This window comes from Lissotriton vulgaris, chromosome 5 (genome assembly GCF_964263255.1).
Source record: "Lissotriton vulgaris chromosome 5, aLisVul1.2, whole genome shotgun sequence".
Lineage (NCBI taxonomy): Eukaryota > Metazoa > Chordata > Amphibia > Caudata > Salamandridae > Lissotriton > Lissotriton vulgaris.
In genome coordinates, this window is record NC_141693.1 from 144,493,102 (window position 1) to 144,507,886 (window position 14,785).

The window sequence follows — 14,785 nt, forward strand, 5'->3', positions numbered from 1 at the left end:
GGAGGAGGAGGAAGCAGGAGGGAAGATGCAATTGAATACGGCCCCAAAGCTGAACACGAGCATGAAGTAAATAGAAACAAGTGTGTGGGCACCATTAAAAAATGGTGCACTTTTAAACACGTCAAAATAATAAGTATAAGCCGATATGTGCACCGGTCTCGAGGAAGCCCATCGCACTACAAAGGCACATGGATGCGGATGCCTGCTTTGTCCTCGGGTGCACAGGAGAATGCACAAATAACATGGGAGCCCGCAAGGAGGTCCCTGCTTGTGCCCTGGGGGAATGGTGGAATGTTCGCTCAATCCGAGAGTGAAACTAACCTAGGCAGAGTGCGAAGCAGTTGAGGCAGAAAATAGTGAGGTGAAGAGAGAGAGGGTTTGAATCAGAGCAGGAGGAGGAACGAGGCAATCAAAAGTAATGTGAAGCAGACAGCAAAAAAAGGCACACAAGTAGCCACTGAAAACATGGTGAAACAAGCCCTGGAGTTGTGCGCGTGACACAGCAGTGAAAGTAAAAGTGATCGCGCGCTGTAAGGGTGCCTGAAAGGAGAAGTGCTTGCAGGTTTGTGAGTGAGTGAAAATGAAAACACTCTGTGGAATGCTGAAAGCAACAAGATTACCAGTCAATTTCAAGTGTAAATAAATACATACAAAAGAAAAGTACAATGCCTTTGAAGAACAAGCTTTTAAAGTGAAATCAAAGGAAATAAACTCTATACATGAAAAAAGGCATGCGGCCGCGAAACTCGCTCTGTGGTGGGGGAGGAGCGTTGAAGCGCGAGAAAGCCAAAGAGGTTGAGCGGTTACGCGTACAGTTACGAGCCTCTGCTTCTAACTGTGCGGGTAACTGCACGCTCAAGGCCAGACAAAGAGCTGTGGTCGGCTTTTTAAAGCTCACTCACTAAGTGTCTCACCAGAGCAGAGCATGCGCTGGCTCAGGCGAGACATAAATAGCCTACCCTGTCTGTGAAGTGCCAGTGTTGCCCGTCGCGGCAGAGCAGCCTTAGTGTAGAGTCTTGGCAGTGTCCGAGGGTCACCACAGCAGCCCTTCTGCAAGCACTGCCGGTCTGAAGCATAGTGGTGCTTTTAAACTGTGCGTGCTGCCCAATCACAAGGACAGCAACCCTTCGAAACGCTGCTTATACTAGATGTACTTGTGTGAACCTCTTCCTTTTCAGAGCACTGTGCAGGAAGCTTGAAAAGAGATGAGTTGGAAACGTCTTTGAGATGAAAGGCATGCTAAGAAAATACATTGCAGTGGGGCGTTTGCCCCCTTTCAGGAAATGTTGGTTATTTAAAAAAAAAAAAAGTACAAACAGCGACGGGCGGGAAGTGGTGGTGGAGGCAGCGCCACACACGTAGATTAAATGAATTATGAGGAGCGACAGGCGCCGACATGAGCAGGAAACATAGTGATGGGCGGGAGGTGGTGAGGGACGGCGCTTCACGGGGAGATTAAGTAAACTGTGAGCAGCGACAGGCGTCAACACGAGCAGGAAACACCGCGACAGGCGGTAGGGGGATGGCACTGCGAGCTGAGGCAAAAGAAAAAGCAGCGCACAAAACCTTCATAAATGACCAAAAGTGAACTGATCCATGATATGGTCAACACTTTGAAAAGAGTTTTTCATTTTTGTTCATCAGCATGCAATGGTCTGCCTAGGCCTCTGGGATTGTCGAGGATGTCTGCATAGGATAATTGGTAACTACCTTGCAGTTGCAATTCAATTCAAAAAGCTTTATTCGAGGATTAGACTCATAAAAGCACAAACATACATTTAAAATACATCGTTAAAAATTGTTTCCTCATTAATACAGTAATTTTAAGAAAAATTGTGCAGACATAGACAATTAATCAGAGCAAAAAAACAGTATAAAACTTTGGTACATGATTGCACAGATGCCAAAAAGGATACCCCAATCGATGTACTCTGGAGAAGAGCCCTCCGTCTGATAGACCATGCCCACCCCAGGTACTTGGCTGTTGCTAGGACTACAGGCATATGAGTGGAAGTGCCTCGACACCCCTGGATGTCCCTAAATTTTTACAAACAGGGACTAACCAGACCTTGCAGTTGCTTTGAGCCTATGCCAACTGTTTGATGGAGGTTGGAGGTCAGAGAGGGATTGAGAGGATGATATAATCCGTGAAATGCCAATCTGACTTGTTTCTCAGAAATTATCTGTATTTGTGGGCTGTGGTTCTACCGATTTCCACCTCTGAACTATTTTTTCCGGAGTAGAACAAAATCGGGGTGTTTTTCCTATTTGTCGGATTCTTCCCAGATATGGAGTATACTATCTAGTTCCCCAAGCTGAGATAACTTCATCCCAAAGTCTGGCCATGGTACTGATCAACCGATAACTAATGACAGTTTTAGGTTGCCCTCCTTGAATGTATTTTATAGTTGGTGCCCCTACTGACTCAGGGCACTTTCACTGCAGAGTACCATGTTTGATTACCCTGTTTAATGCCTACAGAAAAATTACAATATGAGGGTGGCATACACCGTTCGCCAAGGGCTTACACCATCCCTTGTATTAAACAGAAATTAACCTTACCCTCTTTCTTCAGTATACAGGGAGCACAAACACCGATCAAATGGAAAGGGGCGACCACTCGGTCCCCCCGAACGTATGGTGGAGTACCCCGATCCCCCCGGGAAGCCATTTTGGGCGGGAGGCGCGTCTCGGCTGGTATGCCCGAAGCGGTGTAGCCGGGGCGCGCTTTTTGCCCGCCCAAGAGTGGGTTGTCCTAGACACTGAAGCCGTCAGCCACGCCCCTGGAGGCGGGAGGAGGCGGGTTTACGCCCGCCCAGAGAAGAATAAAAGGAGCAACAATCCAAGGAAGCATCCTCTTGTTCCTGTGCTCTGAAGCTGCACCTCCTCGCTGCACGTGAGCTCGAGACGGAACGAAGAGCCAATTTTGAACCCACCCACCATCCCCTGAAGACAGCAAGTTGTTGTGGTATAAAGTCATTTTACGTAGTAGTTGTTTTCTTGCAGGTTGTTTCTGAATAAAGTTTGTGATTCGGTTTCAATAAAGTGGATAAGTCTTTGCAGTATGCTTTATTAAAGACTTGCATCAGAGTGATTAGTAATGTTTTAGAGGGTTGACACTTGATCTGTTTAAAGTAGGAATGTCTCTTTCTCTTTAGTCTTTAGTCTTGTCGTATTTATTGTTTGGTCGGGCGGTAAGGTCATGATCGGTGAGCAGTCATTGGAAGATCCCTAGGGGGGGGGCGTCACCCATTACGGATGGGAGCGCCCGGGGGGAGGTGGCCATTGGCCCCTCAACGGGGAGGCGGTCCCTTCTAAAGGACGGGACGCCTAAAGGAAAGGGAAGGCGGTCAAGGCCCCTCCCTGGATAGGAGGGGCTACGGGCCCCTCCTGGGAATTTCCCGGGGCCAGGACATCTGCGACGGCAGATGTGGTAAGTTGTGTGGGGTGGGGAGGGGGGTCTACGCTACCTTCTAGACACCTCACACGAGTCCTCGGACGACCACGTACATGGCGTCGAGTTAACAGGGGCCCCCGTCAAGACAAGGGAAATTGGTATGGCACATGAGGTGCAGTCCTCTGTGCGGCCGCCCCTCGCAAGTGAGGGGGGAGTTCTGGTTTAGGGATCTGACACCGGTTACGACCTTGCCGTTGGCCCTTAACGTTAGGATGTACAATTTCAATTTGAAATGCATTTTGTAAGGATGTTAGTATCGGCTAGGAGAACCTTTGTATTAGATATGTGTTAAGGTTAGCCAAACATCGTAATGTGGATATGAAATTGTACATGATATGAAACTGTTATTTTAATGTTTTGATTTTGTTTCATATTTTAATAAATACGGCCGGGAGGGTAACTCCCTCCCGCCTTCCAAAAGTTCAGAACTGTTTCCGGTTTCCCAATTCTTGGGGATTGTGTTGAGAGGGGGTGGCGGGTATCTCAGCCATATGAAATGATGCGGTTTTCAAACAGGCTGTTTGGCTCAACAAATGTTTGAACAAACATTTTAAAATTATAACAGCAAGCAATTTCACCAATTTTATGAAAATAACAGGTAAGAGACTAAAAATTACGTTTCAGAACTTTACTTGGATACATGCAAGAACACTTAAAGAGCATAGTCATCAGTTTGAAGCATCTAAAAGCGCAGGGTCCAAGCTGATTTGCATATGGCTTAGTCTAATCTGATAGTGGCTTGTAGGCAAAAAAATTATGAACTGAGCTGTGTCCCCGATTAATTACCAGTGGCTGAGATTCATTCAAGCATCGCACCCATCACTTTTTGTTTATTTAAGTGTGCATTTCTAAGTGCAACGAGAATGCTTATATAAGGGTTCTGTGCTCACTTTCCACTGGAACCAGGCTGCACCTGACTGAAGAGCCCCAAACAGGGACAAACCAGTCTTCGGTTGCTTGTGTTCCGGTTCTGGCTAGGCAGCTTCGGGCTGGACGGTCCTATTTGAGCAGAGGCGAGGATGATTTGTATGTGGCTGGGTGTTATCTGAGGTGGCATTATTGGAAAACACTGATGGACTGAGGTGAGATCCTGTGTAAATACCAGTCGCTGACATTAATTCAAGCAACCTACCCATCACTTTTTTGTTTAATGTAATCATCGATTTGACATGATTATGAAGAGTACTTTGTTAAAAGTTAGTAAAATGGAAAAAATTATGATTTAATGCAGTTTCCCAAAATTAACAAATTGCTTAGATCAATTTTAGCAAACATTCCACGCATACAGGTAAATGCATTTCAAATTACACTTAGGGTACTAACAATTAAGATTTACTTGTAAGCAACAACTGCAACATCGCTAACATCCATTAAATCTGCCAAACTGTTTACCTTTAAATTGCAAGCTAGCTCCATCAGTTTTTTGGCATTTTCTTCTGAGCGATACCTCTTCGGCAGCTGTACCCGGAAAAACTTCAAAGCACCTTCAAAGTCAGTTAACAACAGGTCATCCTTTGAAGTCTGAAAAAACGAATAATGCTGAGTGGAAGGCATTTGTAGAAAGTATTCAAAACATTAAAAAAGTGTCAACATGCAATGCCAAACTGTACCCTAGTTAGCACTAATATACTGTAGTGCAGCCTAATCCACATTATACGGTTAAACTACTCGGAGAAGTACACTAGTGGGAAAAATATTTTGACTCCACTGATAAACACTTGCAGCTCGTGTTACATTTTGAAATGGACATCCCTCTCTACAGCATTGAGGCGGGCAGCAGTCCTATTGCTTGTAGAAGTGGCTTGGTTTACTTCCAAAGGATGCTTCTGAGGTATCTCACAGTGCAGCTATTTCAGACAAGAGATTCCCAGAACAATACGATTATTAGTTTTGTAATCATCAGAGTGCTGAATCACATCTCGGAGCAATTTTTTGGTCAAGAGGATGGAAGCACTCATTCCACTTTGAAGTGCAAGGAGGACTAGAAAAAAGGTAAAGAATCTGTTGGAATTTTAAAAACTGTTTGGAGAAAAAAAGGTACAAACCTGCAGATCAAGTTTATTTATGTATATATTAGCAGTTTTCTGTGTTGCAGCTTTAACAATGTGGCTTTACAGAACACTTTACAAAAAGCCAAGATAGCAGTTATGGGTTAAGAGAGACCATTTGTACAACATGAACAAAGAAAGCAGAAATGGTGGTCGGGGGGCACATTAACATGACCACGGAATGGTTTCTCACCTGTAATCCTAGTTTTCACACTTAGGGGAAACTATATTGAAATCATTAGCATTGAATAATCCTGCCCACATGCGAGATTCCCAGAGCAGTTCTTTCAAAGTCAAAGTTACTGCGCCTTACTTTGCCAAGGCCAGGAAATATGAGACAAACATTTAGAATATTTTTCAGCCTTAAAAACCGGCTATATCGGCAATGTTTATGGAATTACTTCAACATTTACAAGGAAAAAAGTGTCATACCCTTAAAAATCACTTAAACAAAAATGAAAAGTGATGTTTTCAAATCATCATTCACAAACACTTTTTACTTCTTTTTAAAGGAAGCTAAGGAATAATACATAGCAATGTAGCCTGTATAGGCTGAAGCATTGAAGTAATGTAAATAAGGCACTGCACCTGTAAAGGGCTTTTGACCTCCAGTGTCCCATTATGCAGTAGGTGCCAGTTTACTCGTGTTTTTTCTGACTCCTGCTGACAGGATCCTGTAGAAGAGCTCTGCCTTTTTTACGTGTTTTTCCACAAAAATCTGAAACTTTTTCTTTAAACTGAAACACTTTAAGTTCTTTAGAGAGTAGAGCATTTTTAAATAATTTCCTGAAAGGAAATTCATTAAATTTTTTTGCAAAATGCTCTTCATTTTTGCGAACCTCCCAGACTTGCACAGGATCCAAGATATGTCGCAACAGCAAGACCCTTTCCATGGGCACTAAAGGGGGTTGGAGGGGGAAGAGATAGAAGATTCGCCTTCATGGCCAACTGGAGCGCTGCAGACGGCAAGATTCCCTTACTGATGAGATTTCCAACGGGTGAGGCGAAACTGCACCTTTTACCAGTGCCCTAAAGTCTATTTCTGACAACTCCTGCGTAGGGCAACTCAAAAATAAAGCATCTAGGGGAAGATCTCTCATTCAATGTTGAGAAGTGTTGCTGCACCTACTTGCGTGCTGTCAAGAGCTGCTGCAACGTCAACAGTTCTTACCACATCGAGGAGTATGTTGAGGGGGACGTAGAAGTGGAGACATAATGCAACGTCGAGACATGGCTGGACATTGAAACATTATTCAAGTGCCCTGACCAAATCAGAGAGACTTTCATGGACGAAAGCGCACAGACTTCCCACGGAGTCTGAAGGAGCAGCAGAGGCGACTTTGAAAGAACTGCTCCAGGATCCCCACACGTGGGTGGGACTAATCAGTGCTTATGACTATCAATGAAGATCACCTGAGAGAGAATTGCAGTTGCCAGTTACGTGGATGGGCGCTAAACAGAATACAGAGGCAATGAGCTAACATTGTGTTAGCCTAATTTGTAAGTCAGTATTCAATCAGGTGGGGCTATATCTGTCACAATTATGCTGTCACAGACATTCAGAATCAAAAGCACTTGATGGGATGATGTTATGTTCAGCATTTTCTTTAAGCGCTTTAGTACCCCGGGGTGTATGGCGCTAGCGCAAATATGAACACAACTGAATGAACCTACATTAAATGTAGTTATTAAAATCCAGGTTGTTACTTGTTGTCTAAAAACAAGCAGTGTTGGAGAAGCCTTAATATGAAGTGGAAGCATGTTCCAGCCTCTGGTTGCTCGGAGGATGAAGCTGCTTCCACCCCACTTGGACTTCTTGAATCTAGATACTACCACATGTTTTGCTCCTTGAGATCGTAGAACTGAACTGGGCAGGTGCCACTTGAAGGACTGTCTTAGGAAAAGGAGGGCCTGTGTTGTGAAGCGCTTTGTAGACCACGCAGGGTGCCTTACATTGTATCCGATTTCTAACCGTTAAACAGAGTAGATAGTTAATGGCCTGAGAAACAGACTGAAACTTGGGAATGCCTAGGAGAAGCCTGGCAGCAGCATTTTGCAGACTCTGTAATGTATTCAAGTATTGCTCTTGCAAACTCAGATACAGACCATTGCAATAATCAATTTTAGACAAAACTAAGGTGGTGATAATTGTTTTCTTTGCACTATTGGGAATAAAAGACAACATTTTCTTGATCAATTTTAAAGTCTGAATGAAGATGACGACTGAATTTATTTAACAGGAGTAATTCAATTTGTCGTCCATTTGCCTTTTTAACTGTATCCGGGAGTGCACACATCTCCTGTGGCTAGCAGGACACTCTCCAAAACAGGGGACTGTTCCCAAACAGAATGACTTTGGTCTTACCAGAGTTCAGTTTTAAGCAATGACTGCTCATCCAATAGAAGATTGCACGAATGTAATTATGAAACTTAACTCTAAAATTATGAATGTTATTAAATGCTGATAACACAGTTTGTGGTCATCAGTTTGTGAGGGGACATTAAAAGAATCAACTTATTTTTTAAAGTTCTTGTAAGACATTGTCTGGATGACTGCTGGAATTATATCCGTACCCTGAGGCACTCCAGGGGATTGTTAAAGTGTGAGGATGAGTATTATCAGATGCGGTTTGGTGGTCATCCACCACAAGTCATAATGTCACTATTCTTGATAGGTCCAATAAAGGTTTTAGTGGTGTAAACCTGAACTCAGCCCCTGGTATCTATGCACAAAGCAGACAGGCTCAAATTGAGAAAATGTGTAAAGCATTTAGAAGTATACAACAGTTAATACATTGATAATCCAGCACAATAAAAATCCCACTCCAATTTATAAAAATATGGATTACTTGAACAGACTTCCTCATGGAACTGAGGCTATTTACTTTGTATCAGAGCTACTTCTGAAATAAAGATGAAAGGTACCAACAACTAGTTGGATCACCCATGGGCAACTCAGCGGACTTTGAAGAGACTCACATCTTCACCAAAACAGAATGGCAGGATAACCTTAAATTACTCGTGAGATACATAGACGATATATTCATCATCTGGAAAAACTCAAAAGAGAAACTACATGATACACTCACAGAGTTCAATGAAAGGGATGACCGCATACAATTTACCTGGGACATTTCAGAAACACAGGTTATTGTCCTGGATGTAAAGGTCTCAATAACAGACAAAGGTTTTGAAACTGATATATTTAAGAAAAGTACTGACAGGAATAACATGCTTCATTTTATGAGTTTTCACCAGTAAAGCCTCAAAAAACACCTCTTTCTCCCAAATGGCGAGAGTGAAAAGAATTACTTCCAATAACACCAAATTAAAATCCAGAATGGATGAAATGGCGAATTGTTTTTCGAGCAGAGGGTACCCAGAACACATCATTGATGAATCTAGGGAGCGAGTGGATTCAATTGAGCGAAGAGAGCTACTATAAACCAAGACACAAAAGGAGGAGACAAGAATTGTAGCAGTTTCAAAATTTTCTACACTCAGTGAACGTTTCAGGAAAATAATCACAGAAAATTGGGCAATACTGAACTTCGAATCATATTTCAATGGAGTTTTTGAGAGACCACCTTGCCTACACCCGAGCTCGTAATTTATGAGAAATACTGAAAGATAAACCACCAAAGGTTGAGAGATTTAAAGGAACAAAAGCTTGTTTGAATTGCGGAAATTGCAATAGCATTATCAAGGGAAATAAGATCAACCACCCTATGAAACGGCATGAGATAAAACTCAAGGTCAATGCAACGTGCGACATGGCAAATGTTATTTATGCTTTGAAATGTCCTTGCGGAAAATTATATATTGGGAAAACCGAAAGGCGGATCAAAAAACAAGACTCACAGAACATAAATCCAATATACGTACAAAAAACATGAAGTCTGCAATTGCTGCACACTTTATTGAGGAGCAACACAACATATCCCAGTTAAAATACATTGTGCTGGAGACTGCGGACAAAAAAGAAGGAAGGGACAACACCAAATATCTCCTACAGCGGGAGAATTTTTGGATACAGAAATTATCTTCACACAAACCGAATGGTCTCAAGGACCGAATAGAACTATCATGCTATCTATGAACTTATGGAATATTCCTTGGTTGAGGAGGCGATTCTTGCGAATGAATGATTTATATGTTTTATATGTTTTATACTTTATATTAGTATGATTAGCATTGAATGTGACATATCCATGCCTGTGAATACTTCTACATTTTTGTGTATAGTCACCAGAGCAAAGACGATAGCTCAACACACACGACATTCTAGCAGATCTTTTACACCACAGTTGAGATAGCGCAGGGTTCGTATCTCCTATTCGTCTTATGACAAACATGATGTTTTGGTTACTCTTTACTGACTTATTATTTCTTCTATGCGACATTTAATTAAGTTGAGCATCACCTGGTAGTTTAGACTTCATCTAGCATTCGCCTGGTTCACGGCAAAGGTAACATCTGAGGCAGAAGTATTTTTTCTACTTCGATTAATCACGTGATCGGAACTTTACCCAATGAACACGCGCCCGGGTATATTGAAGGAAGCAACTATGGTGCTTTCAATGGTTGGAACTTTCGGGAGCATGAGGAAGTTTGACACGCGAGTATAAATCAGGTTAGTTTGACCAGAGCGCGATAGATGGAGATAGTGAATGTAACACACAAGATGAAACATGGTACTAAAACATGGTCCCTAATTTGTTGTTTCTTGTTAGCTTTATGATACACGGACGATTTAAACGCGACTGAACCGGCATGTAAGTGTGTTGTAATTCTGAAGGCTGTGTACTGCACGGGTCTTAAGGTTCATTAAGGGTGCCGAATTTAATTCACAAACGGATGGTAATACGCCCATTTTGTTTTTCACAGCATATTACATAGAGTTGGTTTTATGGACTCCACAGGAGTATCATGGTTATAAGGTGACATTTTAAAATTCACAAACAAGCACAGGATATTAGGCTATACAAGCGTTATTGCCACATTCAAGATCATATGACACATGTTTACTATGGTTTATCGTGTATTTTTTCTTTTTCTTAGTATTGTTCCCTGATGAAGGGCAGGGAATTATGCCCGAAATGCATTGGATTTCATGCAAATAATGCCGCATATATAACAGTGAAATAAGGAAAAGAATGAATTGAGAAAAATATAAAGGAAAATATGAAAAAGACTTGAAAATACACTATGTGTATAAAAACATGACAAACAAAAACTTTTGAAACAAAAATTGTGTTTAGAACCCTCATTTCGCGCTGAGGGCCGACTGAGTGCCTACAGGGATGCAACTAATGTCTCCTTAGGAGCACGTTTTTCAGTTACTTGAACAGACAACATTACATTAAAATGACAAAAATCCAATTTGGGGACAGGAATTTTCAAAGTTGAACTTTAAAAATAGCACAAAAAAGCGGTAAGCGCCAACTTCTGTCCTCTGGCTGCACCAGACTGGGACCCCAGGGGTGATTTAAGGCTGACCATGATGGAACGCCAGTTGGATACAGAAACCAGGTTAGTCCTGGTCAGAAGTTTTATCTTCTGACTCAGTCTCTGAAAGGAAAGTCAGCAGGGCAGGGCAGCAAGCTGTGGCCAAGAAGGACCGTATGAGGCAATATAGCTTTGGATGAGGTCCCAGTGTAGCTGTTGACTTCTAGCAGGAAAGCTCCATGTGAGAGAAAAGCACAATTTGCTCTTAAGTAAAGTACCTTCCAACCTGCATACTTTTAGAGCCTTTACACCTGTTGAAGAGTTCTAAGTTTGGAATTCATTTTTTGGATCTTGGAGTCCTCCGGCGGGGCTAGGCTGCAAGCTGTAGCCAAACAGGGCATCACTAAACCAGATACTCTCTCCACAATGTTCTGCTGAACCAGATTTGCCTCTTAAAAAATGTTTAGCACGGGAGCAACCTGAATTTTTGGTCCCGCTAAAATGCACCTTCGCCGGATCGACTTGGAAGGTCTTACCCGGTCCTCCATCGGTCTTTGGAGCCAAAACATTTTAATTCACAAGGTTTTTCAGGCTGTTTAGAAGCACATTTTGACACTTGCCCAGGACCTCAAGAACAGCACTTGGGAGACCTGACTCACTTCAGCAGAGGCCATTAGCAGGGGCCAGGGCAAGTGCAGCTAAAACTGGCCAGATGGTTATTGCCCTACATTTGCGCGGCTTTTGTGTTTCCAGCTGCCCCAGATGGCCTCCTTCCAAGCACAACACACACAGCTGTGTTCAGTTTTTGTCAGTTTTAGATATCACCCTCTTGCTCTACTGTATCTCTTAAAACAAGAACGTTGTTTATGTATGATGAAGAGGGACCAATTAAATATTAACTTCTAGGAAGAGAAAACAGTAATGAGGCTAGAGAGTGGTGCGTGATACATGAATGTTTAAAACCACAGTGGCTATCAAAGATTTTCAAGCAGTACCCTTGCATGCCAGTAGGCTCAGTGTTATCCACGTTGGAAGTCACATGTGCAGAACCTATATAGGCACCACCTCTCCTCACTGAGGTCAGTTACTTTGAGGACTTTTCACGCTAGGAGCACGGAGCCACAATGAGAACCGACCACTGGTGTTAAAAAAAAAAAGACTAAAACCCTAAAAAGGGTGTCACTTCCACCTTAATCGGTGCACAGAGCAGGGAGGGTGGGTAGGTCGTAAGGAATGTGTGGCTAGATAGGGTCTGTACCAGATAAGACGTCGAGGTAGGGGATGACTGAACTCACTGAACACAGAAGATGAGCTTCGACCACCTCGATCACCTTGTTGAACACCGAGGTGCGCTACTTCGGCTGAAAGGTAGGACAGTGAACTGAAAGTGCTTGTGGCTGACTGTGAACCACACATAGCGTCTGCGGGCAGGCAGGATGGGTTGTGGACATATGTGTCCTGCAAGTCCAACGCTACCATGCAGTCTCCAGGATCTAGGGCAGACAAAACTTAAGTGAGCGTGAGCATTTTGAACTTTTTTCAACAAGAGGTCGAGAAGGCTCAGATTCAGGAAATGACAAAGATCTTCACCCTTTTTTGGCATCAGAAAATAGCTCGAAAAACAATCAAAACCTATTTCTGATGCAGGCACCCTCTATATGGCTCACTTGGCAAAGAGAGCCTGCACATCTTGCCGGACCAAAAAGAGACAATCCTCTGTCAGCCAAGTGGGTGCCACGGGTGATGGGGTTGTCACAAAGAGGAGGGAGTAGCCCCGTTGGACTATCTGGAGTACCAAACGGTCTGATGTTTCACCACCAGTAGGGGAGGTCATGGTGTATCCTTGTCGGACATTAGATGCCCATGATGGCCGGAGGGCGAACTAACGAGGCATGGAAGCAGCAGCTGCCGGGTTGGGTGGGGGGTGGAATGACCCGACTGCTGGCTGCCTGTTCCACGTGGTCTCTATGGGAACCACACCCTCGGCCATGAGAAGGCTGGGTGGCCTGCTTGCGTGGTGGTTGGGAGGCTATGAGTGTGGGTGGAGACCATATATGTGGCCATGAAAGGGGGGAAAGGCCGATTGGGGCTGAATAGGGGGCATAGACAAGCCCAAGGATTTTGCTATTGCCCTGCTGCCATTTGAAGCGCCCCAGCGCTGAATCAGCCTGGTCTCCAAGAAGGGGAGAGCCATCAAAGGGCATGTCCATGAGGGAAGCCTGGACATCCCCTGAAAAGCCAGATGTTCTGAGACAGGCATGGCGCCTTAAGGCCACAGACAATAAAATCGCTCTGCCTAGCGAGTCTGTCACGGCAAGTCCATAGCGGATGGTTAACTTAGCTGTATCCCTCCCATTGGCAGCAGCCTAAGAGTATGGCCTTGGCCTCCTCTGGGACCATAGGCAGCACTGCCGCAACCGAATACCACAGTGTATGGGAATAACAGTCTAACAGGCACATGGTGTTCACTGACTGCAGTGCCACACTGGAAGAGAACATTTGCTTACTGAAGGTGACCAGCCTCTTGGATTTCCTATCCGGCGGAGAAATAGGCAAAGCGCCAGGGTGGATAGCGAATGAGGAGGCTTGGACCATCAAGCTCTCCATGTGGGATGCAGTAAGGAAACTGGGATCCTCAGGAGCAGGACGGGCAATTGTCCTAGTCACAAGGAGCCCCTGTGCGGTGCTTGAACAAGGCCCTCCGAGTAGGACACCTGTAAGGGTTTCATTGAATGGGATTAAGGGTTCTGAGGGGATTGACTCCAGGCTGAAGCACCTCCATCAAAACATTAGTCTAAAATGTCATTAGGAGTAGGTTATGTTCAAGGACCTCAGCCACCCCACGCACCCCCATTGCAAATGAGGCTCCCTCCTCCGTAGCCACAGTAGGAGAAAACAGGCCAGTGTCAGGTGAGTGTACAACCCACTGGCCTCACCAAGTTCCTCATAACATTTGTCCTGTTCTTTACTGGTTCATCTTCCTAAGGGTCCATAGACCCCCTCCCACATCTCCCTCACCAGGCTTATCCATCAAATAAGGCAGCGGCTCTGCTTCAGGAAGAATGTCTTTAGTTGGAGACGGACTGCCTGAGTCAGGAATAATGAAGTCATCTGCACTGGAGCCAGTGCAGAGGAAGGTCTCGTCTCGCAACGGCTCCGCTGTGAAACCTGCGAGGTATCCCTGGGGAAAGGCAGACATGGAGGATGAACCTACCGGCATGATCCCAGTAGGGGCCCCTTTTGTGCCCGTGTGGCCCAAAGCTGCTTCAGAAGGGCCGGGGTGTCTAAAGATGAGGTGCATTGCCTCATAAAATTCTTTTAGTTAGGTGTGGGTTGATCCGGCTCCGGTAAATCATGAAAGCATGGAACAGACCCAAGAGCAGGCCCCACCAACTCTCGGGGCCTGGCGTGCCATCGCTCCCTCTTCACATCACATGATTTCGAAGTACGCAATGACGTTGAAGAGTATTGGACTTCTTGTGATTGTTTAACTTAACCAACTTTACTGATGACGTCAATTGCAATGATGAATATCAAGAGGGGCTCCGTGAACGGTCCCACACAAACTGGACCTCAAGCGTTGCGATGTCAAGAAGCTAGGGGTATCACTCCCTCAGCGCTTTGGGGGTGTGTGGTACAGCAGTCCTCACACTGCTTGGAGTCATATACTGGCTCCAGGGACCACAAACACACCAAGCGAGGGTCTGTCACTGACATTTGCCAATGACAGGCTGCCCATGGTTTGAAACCAGATGGTTACTTTGGTGACATGCTCACACCAGGAGATGGAAATCTCAAAAAGAGTTGACAAAATTTCGAAAAAGACCTGTGG

At 44.3% G+C, this 14,785-nt stretch overlaps 1 protein-coding gene across 1 annotated transcript in view; it reads right to left on the reverse strand.

The window, feature by feature from the left end:
* The window catches only part of RABGAP1 (RAB GTPase activating protein 1), a 967,778-nt gene that overhangs the window by 209,887 nt on the left and 743,106 nt on the right, over window positions 1-14,785 (reverse strand). The window contains exon 20 of the mRNA XM_086921082.1: window positions 4,850-4,978. Coding sequence (XP_086777208.1) covers window positions 4,850-4,978 — 129 coding nt within the window. The remainder of the gene's footprint in view (window positions 1-4,849; window positions 4,979-14,785) is intronic.